Source organism: Pleurodeles waltl, chromosome 2_1, assembly GCF_031143425.1.
Source record: "Pleurodeles waltl isolate 20211129_DDA chromosome 2_1, aPleWal1.hap1.20221129, whole genome shotgun sequence".
Classification (NCBI taxonomy): Eukaryota; Metazoa; Chordata; class Amphibia; order Caudata; family Salamandridae; genus Pleurodeles; species Pleurodeles waltl.
In genome coordinates, this window is record NC_090438.1 from 187,963,894 (window position 1) to 187,978,988 (window position 15,095).

A 15,095-nucleotide genomic window follows, 5' to 3' on the forward strand; every position below is an offset into this window, starting at 1 on the left:
CTCCAGGAAAAGATTCAGGAAAGAAACTTCTCAGCCTGCCCATTACTAGACAGTCTAGCATAGTTGGTACAGAGGTTGAATCACACCATACTGATGGTGTGCTCTCACATTATACTGTTAGCCAAGCTGTTAGGGTGCCCTCTGTAAGGGACAGGTCTCCTTCTGTTCATTCCCATCATACCTCTGTATCTAGAAATGTCCCTCCCACCCACCCTGATGACAGATTGTTAGAAAGGGAGCTCAATAGATTGAGAGTGGAACAAACCAGACTGAAGCTCAAGAAGCAACAGCTGGATTTGGATAGACAGTCTTTAGAATTAGAGAAGGAAAGACAGAAGTTGGGTTTAGATACCCATGGTGGCAGCAGCAGTATTCCCCATAGTCATCCTGCGAAAGAGCATGATTCCAGGAATCTGCACAAGATAGTTCCCCCTTATAAGGAGGGGGATGACATTAACAAGTGGTTTGCTGCACTTGAGAGGGCTTGTGCTGTACAGGATGTCCCTCAAAAGCAGTGGGCTGCTATCCTATGGCTATCATTTAGTGGAAAAGGTAGGGATAGGCTCCTTACTGTGAAAGAAAATGATGCCAATAATTTTACAGTTCTTAAGAATGCACTCCTGGATGGTTATGGCTTAACCACTGAACAGTACAGGATAAAGTTCAGAGAGACCAAAAAGGAGTCTTCACAAGACTGGGTTGATTTCATTGACCATTCAGTGAAGGCCTTGGAGGGGTGGTTACATGGCAGTAAAGTTACTGATTATGAAAGCCTGTATAACACAATCCTGAGAGAGCATATACTTAATAATTGTGTGTCTGATTTGTTGCACCAGTACCTGGTAGACTCTGATCTGACCTCTCCCCAAGAATTGGGAAAGAAGGCAGACAAATGGGTCAGAACAAGGGTGAACAGAAAAGTTCATACAGGGGGTGACAAAGATGGCAATAAGAAGAAAGATGGTGAAAAATCTCAAGATAAGCATGGGGATAAGGGTAAAACCAAAGATCCCACTTCAAATCTTAAACACTCTTCAGAGGGTGGGGATAAAACAAATTCTTCCTCTTCTTCCCAACCTGCACACATTAAAAAGCCTTGGTGCTTTGTGTGTAAAAACAGAGGCCATAGGCCAGGGGATAAGTCCTGTCCAGGTAAACCCCCTGAGCCTACCACCACTAATACATCAAGCTCTAGTGCCCCTAGCAGTAGTGGTACTAGTGGTGGGACTGCTGGCAACAGTCAAGCAAAGGGTGTAGTTGGGTTCACTTATGGGTCCATAGTGGAAACTGATGTAATCAGTCCCAAGACAGTTTCTGTCACACCTAGTGGCATTGGCCTTGCCACACTGGCTGCTTGTCCCCTTACAATGGATAAGTACAGGCAGACAGTTTCAATAAATGGTGTTGAGGCCTTGGCCTACAGGGACACAGGTGCCAGTTTCACTTTGGTGACTGAAAACCTAGTGCCTCCTGAACAACACATCATTGGACAACAGTATAAGATTATTGATGTCCATAACTCCACTAAGTTTCTTCCCTTAGCTATAATTCAGTTTAGTTGGGGTGGAGTTACTGGCCCTAAGCAGGTGGTGGTATCACCTAGCTTACCTGTAGACTGTCTCTTAGGTAATGACCTAGAGGCCTCAGGTTGGGCTGATGTAGAGTTTTATGCCCATGCAGCCATGCTGGGCATCCCTGAGGAATTGTTCCCTCTCATTTCAAGTGAAATGAAAAAGCAAAGGAGAGAAGGCCTGAAAACTCAGGATCCCTCTCCATCAACAGGTAAAAAGGGTATCACAGTATCCCCTAACCACCCTACCATTCAGGATACTATTCCTGTGGTGGGAGAAACCTCTCCTGGGGTGGCACCTGTTCCAAGGGAATCATCAGCTGGCAAAGCTGGACTCCCTGAGGTGGAAGTACCTCTCTGTGGGATAACTAACATTGGTGAGAAAAACAGCACCATTTTAGTTAACATGGAGCATCCCTCCAACCCTCCCAGAGAAACTTTAGTGCAGAAACCCTGCACTACCTCACAACACTTAGGACAGCATCCCTGCCCTAGTGTGGAGCTCATAGGACAGCATCCCTGCCCTGCTCCAACTCAAGAGAAACAGCATCCCTGTTCTCTCTTCCAGCCAGATGGACAAAGTTTTTGCCCAGCTATGGCTTTTCTGAGACAGCATCCCTGTCTGGCATTTCCATCACTACAAATAGGTTCAGTGGACAATTCCCACTGCTCTAAACTAAAACTTACTGATAGAAACTCTGAAAATACATCTTCACATTGTTGCTTAGCTAAAAAACTTCAAACAGGGTGGTTTACATCCCCACAGGGAAGTAACCATATAGTGGATGATAAAGGGAGTAACCAGTCTATTGCAGAGCTACTCTCTACTTATCACCACTTAGACAATAAAGTCTCAACTGGCCAAGGTTAGCCTTATTGTCCTTCGTTTGGGGGGGGGTTGTGTGAGAAGGTAGCCTCTTTCTAGCCTTGTTACCCCCACTTTTGGCCTGTTTGTGAGTGTATGTCAGGGTGTTTGTCACTGTTTTTACTGTCTCACTGGGATCCTGATAGCCAGGCCTCAGTGCTCATAGTGAAAACACTATGTTTTCAGTATGGTTGTTATGTGTCACTGGGATCCTGCTGGTCAGGACCCCAGTGCTCATAGGTTTGTGGCCTATATGTATGTGTCACTGGGACCCTGTCACACAGGGCCCCAGTGCTCATAGGTGTGCATGTATATGTTCCCTGTGTGGTGCCTAACTGTCTCACTGAGGCTCTGCTAACCAGAACCTCAGTGGTTATGCTCTCTCATTACTTCCAAATTGTCACTAACAGGCTAGTGACCATTTTTACCAATTTACATTGGCTTACTGGAACACCCTTATAATTCCCTAGTATATGGTACTGAGGTACCCAGGGTATTGGGGTTCCAGGAGATCCCTATGGGCTGCAGCATTTCTTTTGCCACCCATAGGGAGCTCTGACAATTCTTACACAGGCCTGCCACTGCAGCCTGAGTGAAATAACGTCCACGTTATTTCACAGCCATTTTACACTGCACTTAAGTAACTTATAAGTCACCTATATGTCTAGCCTTTACCTGGTAAAGGTTAGGTGCAAAGTTACTTAGTGTGAGGGCACCCTGGCACTAGCCAAGGTGCCCCCACATTGTTCAGAGCCAATTCACTGAACTTTGTGAGTGCGGGGACACCATTACACGCGTGCACTACATATAGGTCACTACCTATATGTAGCTTCACCATGGTAACTCCGAATATGGCCATGTAACATGTCTATGATCATGGAATTGCCCCCTCTATGCCATCCTGGCATTGTTGGTACAATTCCATGATCCCAGTGGTCTGTAGCACAGACCCTGGTACTGCCAGACTGCCCTTCCTGGGGTTTCTCTGCAGCTGCTGCTGCTGCCAACCCCTCAGACAGGCAGCTGCCCTCCTGGGGTCCAGCCAGGCCTGGCCCAGGATGGCAGAACAAAGAACTTCCTCTGAGAGAGGGTGTGACACCCTCTCCCTTTGGAAAATGGTGTGAAGGCAGGGGAGGAGTAGCCTCCCCCAGCCTCTGGAAATGCTTTGTTGGGCACAGATGTGCCCAATTCTGCATAAGCCAGTCTACACCGGTTCAGGGACCCCTTAGCCCCTGCTCTGGCGCGAAACTGGACAAAGGAAAGGGGAGTGACCACTCCCCTGACCTGCACCTCCCCTGGGAGGTGTCCAGAGCTCCTCCAGTGTGCTCCAGACCTCTTCCATCTTGGAAACAGAGGTGCTGCTGGCACACTGGACTGCTCTGAGTGGCCAGTGCCACCAGATGACGTCAGAGACTCCTGCTGATAGGCTCCTTCAGGTGTTAGTAGCCTTTCCTCTCTCCTAGGTAGCCAAACCCTCTTTTTTGGCTATTTAGGGTCTCTGTCTCTGGGGAAACTTTAGATAACGAATGCATGAGCTCAGCCGAGTTCCTCTGCATCTCTCTCTTCACCTTCTGATAAGGAATCGACCGCTGACCGCGCTGGAAGCCTGCAAACCTGCAACATAGTAGCAAAGACGACTACTGCAACTCTGTAACGCTGATCCTGCCGCCTTCTCGACTGTTTTCCTGCTTGTGCATGCTGTGGGGGTAGTCTGCCTCCTCTCTGCACCAGAAGCTCCGAAGAAATCTCCCGTGGGTCGACGGAATCTTCCCCCTACAACCGCAGGCACCAAAAAGCTGCATTACCGGTCCCTTGGGTCTCCTCTCAGCACGACGAGCGAGGTCCCTCGAATCCAGCGACGCTGTCCAAGTGACCCCCACAGTCCAGTGACTCTTCAGCCCAAGTTTGGTGGAGGTAAGTCCTTGCCTCACCTCGCTGGGCTGCATTGCTGGGAACCGCGACTTTGCAGCTACTCCGGCCCCTGTGCACTTCCGGCGGAAATCCTTCGTGCACAGCCAAGCCTGGGTCCACGGCACTCTAACCTGCATTGCACGACTTTCTAAGTTGGTCTCCGGCGACGTGGGACTCCTTTGTGCAACTTCGGCGAGCACCGTTTCACGCATCCTCGTAGTGCCTGTTTCTGGCACTTCTCCGGGTGCTACCTGCTTCAGTGAGGGCTCTTTGTCTTGCTCGACGTCCCCTCTCTCTGCAGGTCCAATTTGCGACCTCCTGGTCCCTCCTGGGCCCCAGCAGCGTCCAAAAACGCCAAACGCACGATTTGCGTGTAGCAAGGCTTGTTGGCGTCCTTCCGGCGGGAAAACACTTCTGCACGACTCTCCAAGGCGAGAGGGATCCGTCCACCAAAGGGGAAGTCTCTAGCCCTTTTCGTTCCTGCAGAAACCTCAGCTTCTTCTGTCCAGTCGAAGCTTCTTTGCACCCGCAGCTGGCATTTCCTGGGCATCTGCCCATCTCCGACTTGCTTGTGACTTTTGGACTTGGTCCCCTTGTTCCACAGGTACCCTAGATTGGAAATCCACAGTTGTTGCATTGCTGGTTTGTGTCTTTCCTGCATTATTCCTCTAACACGACTCTTTTGTCCTTAGGGGAACTTTAGTGCACTTTGCACTCACTTTTCAGGGTCTTGGGGAGGGTTATTTTTCTAACTCTCACTATTTTCTAATAGTCCCAGCGACCCTCTACAAGGTCACATAGGTTTGGGGTCCATTCGTGGTTCGCATTCCACTTCTGGAGTATATGGTTTGTGTTGCCCCTATCCCTATGTTTCCCCATTGCATCCTATTGTAACTATACATTGTTTGCACTGTTTTCTAAGACTATACTGCATATTTTTGCTATTGTGTATATATATCTTGTGTATATTTCCTATCCTCTCACTGAGGGTACACTCTAAGATACTTTGGCATATTGTCATAAAAATAAAGTACCTTTATTTTTAGTATAACTGTGTATTGTGTTTTCTTATGATATTGTGCAAGTGACACTTGTGGTACTGTAGTAGCTTCACACGTCTCCTAGTTCAGCCTAAGCTGCTCAGCTAAGCTAAGCTACCATTATCTATCAGCCTAAGCTGCTAGACACCCTATACACTAATAAGGGATAACTGGGCCTGGTGCAAGGTGCAAGTACCCCTTGGTACTCACTACAAGCCAGTCCAGCCTCCTACAGGCTGCTATACCATAATCAGTATGGTTAATACAAGGGGTAATTTCCCTGCCGATATCCACCTTTCAATTAACCTTATGGCTGAAACATTTTCCTCTTGGCAAGTTTGAGCAATTAGGAGGGAATTATATTCAAGTGGAGTGGGAGTTACGTTTCGATTTCAAATTACTCTTGAATGGGAGTTACTTGATGATCAAGGCTGTTGTGGGATGAGATCAGGTGTCCAGTATGTGATTTATGTTTCTCAAATAGCGACCTGCTGCAGGATTGTATTTTTTCCTCCCAAGCAAGAGATTAAAGTTCCAAATTTATGGCCTCACATTGCTACTTCCAGTGTTAATTTCGACAAGCTGAGCAGACGATCAGCGTTATTGTTTTGAAAACATGTGGCACTCACATCTGCCTGCGAGACATGTAACCTGCAAGTGGCAATGTCATCAGCTGAGATACAGTCCCTTTTAAATACGAACTTTCCAAGACAGTTTGATGAATTGGTGAGTTGCATATTTACTGCATCTAACACTAAAGGGATTGTAAACTTGTTTTTTAAGATTGTTGGATCCAGTTAGCAAGTACATTCCAGACTGTTTTTGGAGCAATGCCTTCAGCCATTCACTATTTGTTTTCAAGTGTTTTTGGAAGTGTCCCAATTATTCTGGCATTACTAGCCTGTATCTTGATGTTGCTATTTTTGATTCGCAGTGGCTGCCCCATCTTGACCAAACAGAGTGATGGTGCTCCCACCAGCACAACTGTGCTTTGAACGCATGATGCAGTACTTTGGCGTATCGCTGTTGGGAGAAATTGATAAGGAATTTTCATTGTCATTTAGTCCTGTGAACTGCTGTGTACAGCTTGTCTTCTTTTGCTTTTGGTGTCCTTTCAAGAATGCTATGGAAGTGTGTCTTTTTCTGCAACATGTACTTTTTATGGACATGAATCTGATGTTCCAATTGAGGGTTCATTCCAGGAGTTGTCCTATAAGATTGTGGTTCCACATGATGCATTCTATGAGCCAAACTTTACAGACCAGGATGCTTCAGCTCCCTGTGCCCTGGCATCTGGCACTGCACGGAATGCTGCCATCTCAGCTGTGGCTGAGGCTACAGATAACATATGCTCTTTTGGCCTTTTGAATGAAGCTCTGGTGGTTATAACGCCTGCCAAAGTGGGGTCTCTCTTGGATTACATTTCCTCAGATGAGTTTGATGACCTCATGCGGGATGATAACTTTTAATTTACCACTGTTTTTCTAAAAAGAACTGTTTGAATTTGGCCATGTCCTCTGGATTGTTCTGCTTGTCAACTTGGACATTTTTATACTTTTCATATCTTTCTAGCTTATAGGTCTTATGTTTTGTGTAGCTTGTTTTTATAGGAAGTCTAGAATCTACACTCCTTATTTGGCAAGCAGAGGGTGTTGTGGGGACTCTTTGTAACTGGGTTGGGTACCCTTAGTTTACCTCCCTGATTTGTGCCTTTTATAACGTACACGTTTTATTTCTCATTTTAGCAAAGCCTGCTTTAAGCAATTATTTTATCAGCTGCCTCTTCTAGGAAGGCAGGGTTCACGCTGCACATTTTATCAAGCCCCAGTACGACATGTAATCTGTACCTCCATCCAGGGATTCCATGTATGGTACAGGATATGTCAATTTGTACTTCCAGCTCAGGAGCCAGTTCCATCTTTGAGACACCTCATTACGTCAGACCCTTTCTCCGAACTCTATATGGGTTATTATATAAATAACACATAGGCATAAAGAGGGTAGAGGGCATTTTGGTCACGACTGTCCTGGGATGCGTACCACACTTCAGACAGCTTTGCTGATCCGGACGCTGACTCTTCAGCTTCTAAAGAGGACTGTCATCCAGACAACAGGCAGACCCCTGCTATTCTGTTCAGGAATGGGGTTGGGATTACTCCCTTAAATCTGGCCAGGCAGAAGAGTTACAACCACTATGCTCTCAGATCTGGAAATAGGGTTGGGTAAAATCTCTAGAATCCCTAGGCTTTCTAGAATTACACAACATGATAGGATTGCTAATCCTCTTTACGTTGGTTGTAATGATGATTACCGTGTTATGTTTCATCTGCCTTATTATCGTAGCACATGATTTTTATGCTAGGATGCAATTGCTTAAACAAATACATTGAAATCCAGTTTTCATCTTGTGTTCTGCCTTGGCATGCGTGAGTAACTGAGCGAAAAGGGAATCATCTGTTTCCACGACTTCCCTGAGGAGTCGGAGTGTCACGTTTAGATTGCCACAAATCACCTCTCCCCTGATAGAGTTTGGGTTAGGCACTGAGAGCTAGCAAGGAGGTAAGCCGACAGCTACCAAGTGGTATAGGGTTGAGTCAGTCTCCTACATTCTGTGGTGCTGCCGTCCTAAATATGCAGTCTTATTACCAAAATAGGAACCGCACGACACGATGTGGGATAAGAGAAATATCATGCCACAAGTGGTTGCAAGGGGAATTTCCCCATGAAGGACAAACGTGGGGCAGTGTATTAGCACACGGTGAGGAGGATGACAGACAAGTCTTGGCTGACTGTGCTCTGGTACCAATTGTCATTCAGTAAAAATGGGAAGATTTAACAGGTGTGCAGTACAGGATGCACAGAATGTTTGTAATTGTTTTGTAGTGCGTTCAGTTTGCATATAATGGAGCTGGTCAGTCTTATGAATAGTAGTGCTTGATGAAGCTCTTGATTCCACTCTCCCTTCTGCAGTCCCTTTTTGCAGGCAGACCCTGCAGTCAAATAGTGATTGAGGAAGTGGGAGGTGCGAGAAAGACAGAACAGAAAGCCACCAGATCATGTGCGCCAAGCACATCCATACAGCCATTTCTGCTCTATCTGAATTGCAGCTTGTTAATAAGAAATTCAGCTTAATGGTATTTAGTAATTGTTCAATGAATAATTATCAATGAACCCTAATGAATACTGGATGGCTACATAGCACAGCAAGGCTAAGAAAAATGATTCTGGTTGGCAACTAAGCTAAGAGCAGGCACTGTTGCTACAAGGTGCTGCAAAACTAGCCCTTGAACAAATCACCCTCTATCTTTCCCATTCTGAGCAAAAGCATGTGCTCAAAATAAATGTAGAATGTCTCACTGCCAACTATGAAGGGCATTAATTGTGCTTCCCAGTGCATAGTTTGTAAATAAAAAGGTGCCTGTGCCCAAAGCCCTCCCCTTAAACATGCGGCTGCTGCAATTACACGTGTGAACACGGAATACTGAGGCAGCGTAATCCTGAAGCCATCTCGGGCCTCTTTAATCCATTTACATCCACTCCCTGCCCTTTCTGCTCACTCTTGCAGCTTTCTGCTTTCTCCCTTTGTGGCGCTTTTTCGTTTTCCCCTTCACCCGTCTTTCCCATATGTGTCTTTTGCTCGCAGTAAATGCATGAGGCAGAAGAATAAGCCCCGGTCCTCAAAAATAAGTACTGGTGCTGCGCACCGGAAACAACAAACACAAATTAAGCACTGGTGCTCCCATACTCACCTCCAACTTGATTTCCATTTGCATTCTTCAGGAGCCAGTTCAATGTGATTAATTTTATATTGTTGACTTCCTTCTTGCATTCAATGGATAAAGGCAAATTACATTTTCCAAGTAGGCAGCTTGATAACTTTGTCCATCTCTGTCTAGCTTTTATGTTGGCTAAGTCTCCAGAGACTAGAGTTGTCTCTGAAAGTCTAAAGAGCATTCCTGATTTTACCGGGACATTGAAAAGGCAGTTCTGTCAATTGTGTACATTGTTGGCCCACTTTTATTTGGCTGAATCCATTATGACTAAATCTAGAGACATGATAACTATATATAGGCAAGCATACTTTGAAATGATGTGCTGGTAGGAGATCGTCAAAGAGTAGAGTTGTTCCTTTAATGCCCAAGTTGACAGTTGGTGTAGTTGTACTGTGGTGTTTGTTGCTGCTCCTGCGTGACTGACCAGAAAATTATAAATATATGGAACAAAGAATGCAAGTAACACATGATATATTTAAACAATTTTGGCAAAGATGTATGAAGAATCACAAGGTACAAAACAAGTGCCTTGTGATTTCACTAGTCCCTACTAAAAATCGATAGGCATATCTCATGAATAAAGTATTATCCAAACATCATAAAATGGGTCAATATCTGAAATCAGAAAGTGGCTGTTGGGAAAAATCGCTGCCTTTGAAATATTTGTCCATTTCTTCTACTCTCCCTGACTTTGATAGTTACATACTTAAGGAAACAATAACAACAATGAGTGTACCAAACATATGGAAGAAAAGAACCATGATTACTTTTCATGAGGGTAGACAATACTTCAGCTCACATTGGTTTAATTTAATTTCACTTCTTCATATATTAAGAAGCAATATACCAAAAAGGGTTGGCCCACCCTGACGTCGGGCATGGAAAGAGCCTAAATGACAAAGAACAGGCAGAAATTAGAACTGTCTACAGGAAAGTTATGACAATTATAAGACCAGCTAAATGAATTGACTGAGCTAAAAACAGACTGAGTGTAGCGTGGAAGCTGTTTTCTGGAACTCTCTGAATATGTTGGAGCTTTAACTGGAGTAACCATTCACTATCTTTTATGATAACTAGTGGTCCATTCATGAGTACATAACATGAGTTAAGCTTGGCTAGGAAGAATGTGGTGTAAGTACTACACACACACACACACACACGGAAACTGAACTGTGGTTCCTAAGCTGGTGTCTGGGGATGAATCCGAGTGTGCATCAACTAAAGGTTCAGCTATATTGCAGTGAGTAAATAGACAGTATGTAGCTGTGACCGGGTACAATACCTCTTTTTAGCACATAAACTACGATTATTGCATCTTCAAAAAAACAAAACAGTTCCTAACAAAGAATACTCCTCTAGAACAAAGATCTATTACAAAATACATGTTTATTTTCTGTACTTAAAAAAAGAGGTTAGGCAACAAATAACTCTATAGAGCGCCATAGCACCAAATACTAAGCTCAAAAAGTCTGTTTAGCAATTCTAGCTCTGTGTTACCCCCTACCCCAGAAGATGAAGTCCGGCATTATGGGTCCCACCTAGATGTAAGGGACTGAAAAATAGTAATGATGGTACGCAGTATTGTAGGGCCAAGATCATTCCAGAGAGCAGGAGAAGGTAAATGGGTTGACATCACTGTGGTTGCATGTGAATGCTTAAGCTGTCTAAGCCCAATACCACATAAAGAAGCAGCAATAAGAGCGGAGATTCAATGAAAGTGCTCCGCGAAGGATGGATAATACACATTTCCAATCTGCAGTGTTAGCCAAGATGGGGAAATTAGAGAGTTATTTTAGTCTCTTGAAGCAGCAACGAGATGCATTATACAAGGCCCACAAGCATACTCTGAGAGCACAGGCTTGATTTAGGTACAGGCAGTCTTCGGCCTTATAGTTTAAGTGCTCTCTATTCAAGTAGAAACAGGCTTTAAAACGGATACAGAGCTCACTTTTGTTCCTCATAACAGTGACTTGAAAACCACAATTCCCCATCTTCACTTGAGGAGTGAATAGAATATTGGACCAGCTTTAGTTTGAGGGAGTGGAACAGGATTTCTTTATATTGTTAGGTACAACAGTGGGCATCTATATTTGGTCCCTTGTTCCATATGGACATGTTGCATACCTCACCAACTAATGCACAGTAAATCAAAATGCACTTCTGCGGGTCAAAGAGATTGCAATTACTACCTTACGACTGATGTGACTAAATTTCCCTCATTTCAAGTCTTGATAATATTCCGAGATTCCTTGCGTTGGGAATAGTAGAGCTCATTTTCTTTAATACTTTGTTTTATGAATAGAACAGCTAAATGCTTTGACTACTTGTTGCAGGACTGGGTTCCTTTCTCTAAGCTCAAATAGTTAATGTAGCCTAGTTTCCAATCGAAGAGTGAGCTCTGAGATCAGACAAAGAGGAGCGGATCTCCCCGCTAACATTAAAAGCATTATTTTCCTTACTTTTATGCTGTTTTTGGTGATTAGACATGAGGACCATGTTACGGCAAAGCTGTGCAATCAATTCAATTTGATGCATGCTTTGGATAAATTAACAAGCGTGTGTTCTGGATATTCATGACAGCGTGACCACTAGGTACGTTTTGCTTAGAACTTAATACCAGTGCTAATGATGAATAACATGTAGTAACCCGTAGGATTTAACTGCATTTCTGGACACAGCTTAATCGTGATAAGTACAAACATATGACAAAAACATATCGATCTGATTCTTAACAATGATGGGGTCTGGGTGCAACGAGTGTGGCAGATAATGGGCTAGTGACATCGCCCAAGCATCCACAAAATGGACACCAACTTCTTTGAACATTTTCCTCATGACTCCATCAAGCTGCGATGAGAACCAGTCACTATTAAAAAGGCTTACTTCCAGTCCAAGTTCCTGCACGTTAGCTGTTCGAATAACAATGACAGTATTTGGGCTTCGTTCCAGCATGCGAAGGACAGCCTGGCGGATATTTCTCAGTCTCCGGATGTAGACTTCCACAGGGAATGTGCTAAAATGAGACCAGATTGCTATAGCTATCACTGTGTCTCCTCCACCTACTATGCCATCCAGCTCATTGGCAATGTAACGAAGTTCGTTGCTGGAAACTGTAGAGAAACGAATGGGTGGCCCATGACAACGGAACTGCAACAGTATGTTGTGTTCTATATCCACTGATAAGAAAGGACCTACGTTTTTGGGGCTACCCAGATTAAACTCTTTAAGTTCTGGTACAAATGCTGTCAAATATTCATACCACTGCCTTATTGTGGAATCTCCAAAGAGGTAAACAAATTTGCCTCGTAAACACTGAATAATGTCAGATGAGTTGTTAAACTGCCGGATCTCATGAGCCCTTGGTTTCCATTGATCTTCATAATAGTACCCAGAAAAGAAAGATGGTGGACCATGGCTGTTCAATGCAGGCGATTTCCATTGGCTGACAGTCACCACATCTGGACCGCTTGGCAATATCGGTACTTTAAGGTTAATAGCTTTTTGGAACAACAGACTCTCCTCTTCTGTCAAAAGTCCTTTTTGATACCCTCCTTTTGCATGGTTAACTCTGTTAGAACAAGACAGCTTCTTCGGTCTGTAACAGAACCATGGCTCACCAGTATATAGATCGGTGTAATTACAAACTGGCAACTCTCCTGGTAGACACACATTGCACCGAGTTGTTTCCATTGTGCCCCCGGACTTGAATAAACTTTTAAAGTAGACCCTGTCTGGTCGCTTCTCACGTAGCCAATGAAGGATCTGGATCCCTTCACTGGGATGAACAAGAGACACTGACACTCGGGCCTCCCCTGGCCAAGGTAAAATAAAATATATTGTGTAAAACCCATTGCCATGATCCAACACCTTTCCAATTGCACCAGCTTTGACGAGCGGAGAATGAATTCTTGCTTGTATATAGTCTCCACCATATAGCTTAGGTTTTCCTTTAAAATCATATACACGAACCAACACCTCTAGCTGATCCCCCACTTTGAAGTCAGCCTGGGAATTCAAAATAACAAAACGACTATGAATAGGGTCAGTGCTTTTCAAAAAATGTATTTTTCTTGATGATGGTTGTGGCCAAGCAGTTTCGGCTATTAATGCCTCTTCTTCGGCTTGCGCTTGGAGTGAAAGATGTTGATCCTTAAAGCCACAGTATGGCTTTTTCTTGGAATTCACCATCTGCATCACTAACTGTTGTTTAACAGTTTCCTCCATCCAGTTAGACTTAGTCCTTATCCTGCCATCCGTGCCATCGATTAGACGATTTATGTGGATTAACACGAGAATAGTTAGAACTGACAGAATCAAAAGGCAAAGTTGCAATTGGCTAAATTTGGCCGACATTGTCTGCTCATCTTGTCTTCTTGATAATTGGACCGTGTTTCACCAAAGCCTCCACTAGTTTCACCCCCAACACGAATTGCTTATGCATGATGCTCTGATCTTTCAGTCAGTTTGAAAGCTGATTCTTCGCTGGCAGCATGATCTTGTTCCGTAGCATCTTCTGGGATACCGCACTTCAACCACAACATCCGCACATTTTGGCTAAGATATTTTAGCAAAGCAAAGCCAAACAGCACTTTAAGAAATAAAAAATGTATTGTTCCCAAAATACAGTCGTAATCTGTTCTCCCACTCCAAAGACCTTAAAATGCTCGTTACAGCACAGCATCATGTCATATAACGTGCGCTCGTGCTTTACCTTAGAACGGATGTAAATCACAAGTATGTAAGTCAGATCTGTGGTGGGTGAGGAGGACGGACCAGTCCTCCGCTGCGAAGGGGCAGAGCCACACAATGAAGAACTCAGGGATGTGTGAGGACATAAAACGCATCTACTCAGAATTTCACTGCCTCTACGCCTTCCCTACCGGTTCCGGGTGTCAGCTTGGCCCAGAGGCGGGTTGTACAAACATTATGCAACCAATAGAAGCGGAAACAGAAGTATAGTCTAGTTCTCATTAGAGGAATACCACTTTAGCGTTCTTAGCAACAATGTACGTCACATGACAGCAAGCCAATGAGTGGCTTGTTTCACCACACGCAATCGCGGCCTCGCCTGCGTGTCTGACGTACCCGGAAGTATCAGGTGTAGAGCTCGGAAACTCTCTGGAGAATGCCTCCATTTTTCGTCTGTTTGTTGTAACTTACAGCTTGGCGCGCGCTCCTGCTATACGCCGCCCAGCATGGTATTAATGTGCAGCGCGCCGAGCGAGTTTAGGGTTTTCTGTGTCAATAGACCGGTAACCAGGACTAGAACTACATAAAGAAGTATGGGAACATGTTTTTAACCCCTTCGCTCCCAGCCCTTTTCCCCCTCCTGTGCCAGGCCTTTTTTTTGCCTATTTGGTATAGTTCTCTGTAGTGTGTCATGCTTCCTTGCTGGAATGCTCGTGATGCTGACCTAGGGAGATTCCACCTTCTAGTACTGCAGTCTCCTGAAGTCAGTTGAGCCCTGGTGTATTCCCTGATTGGACCTGTTCTGCCCGTTTCTTTTTAACAATAAATGTGTACTTCTTACTTGGCCTTCAACGCGTCTTCACTTCAATTTGGCGACGAGGAAGCCGGCTTCATCGAACCTTCGTTGTATGGTCCATTTCCAACAGATCGTTTTCTTTCTGTCCTTTTTCTTGCGTTGCTGCCTCGCTGTGTGCTGCCACCTGACTGCCGCCGTGGAAAGTTCCTGTAAATATACTTGTTTTTTCTCCTTTCCTTGTATTTTTTTCTTTTGCCTCCAGCCTTTTCTATACTGCCCGGCCGTTGGTATGGGGCGCGAGCGTTCCTTGGCAACGGACGCTTACGCGCAGCACGTGCGTCTCCTGGGTGTCATACCCCCAGGAAAACTGACGCCGCTTCCGATGTGCGTCTCCTTTGCAACAAACACGCTAAGGAGACTGACGCAGCTTTCTCTAGCATCTCCCAGGAGA

At 44.7% G+C, this 15,095-nt stretch overlaps 1 protein-coding gene across 1 annotated transcript; it reads right to left on the reverse strand.

The window, feature by feature from the left end:
* Window positions 1–10,526: 10,526 nt before the first annotated feature.
* NXPE3 (neurexophilin and PC-esterase domain family member 3) lies at window positions 10,527–14,069 on the reverse strand. The gene has a single exon (XM_069212385.1). It carries the CDS (start codon window positions 13,510–13,512, stop codon window positions 11,839–11,841), a length of 1,674 nt encoding a protein of 557 aa, XP_069068486.1. The 5' UTR covers window positions 13,513–14,069; the 3' UTR covers window positions 10,527–11,838.
* Window positions 14,070–15,095: the final 1,026 nt, after the last annotated feature.

Coding starts and splice junctions, on each gene's coding strand:
- NXPE3 (XM_069212385.1), bottom strand. CDS start 13,512: ATGTCGGCCAAATTTAGCCAATTGCAACTTTGCCTTTTGATTCTGTCA.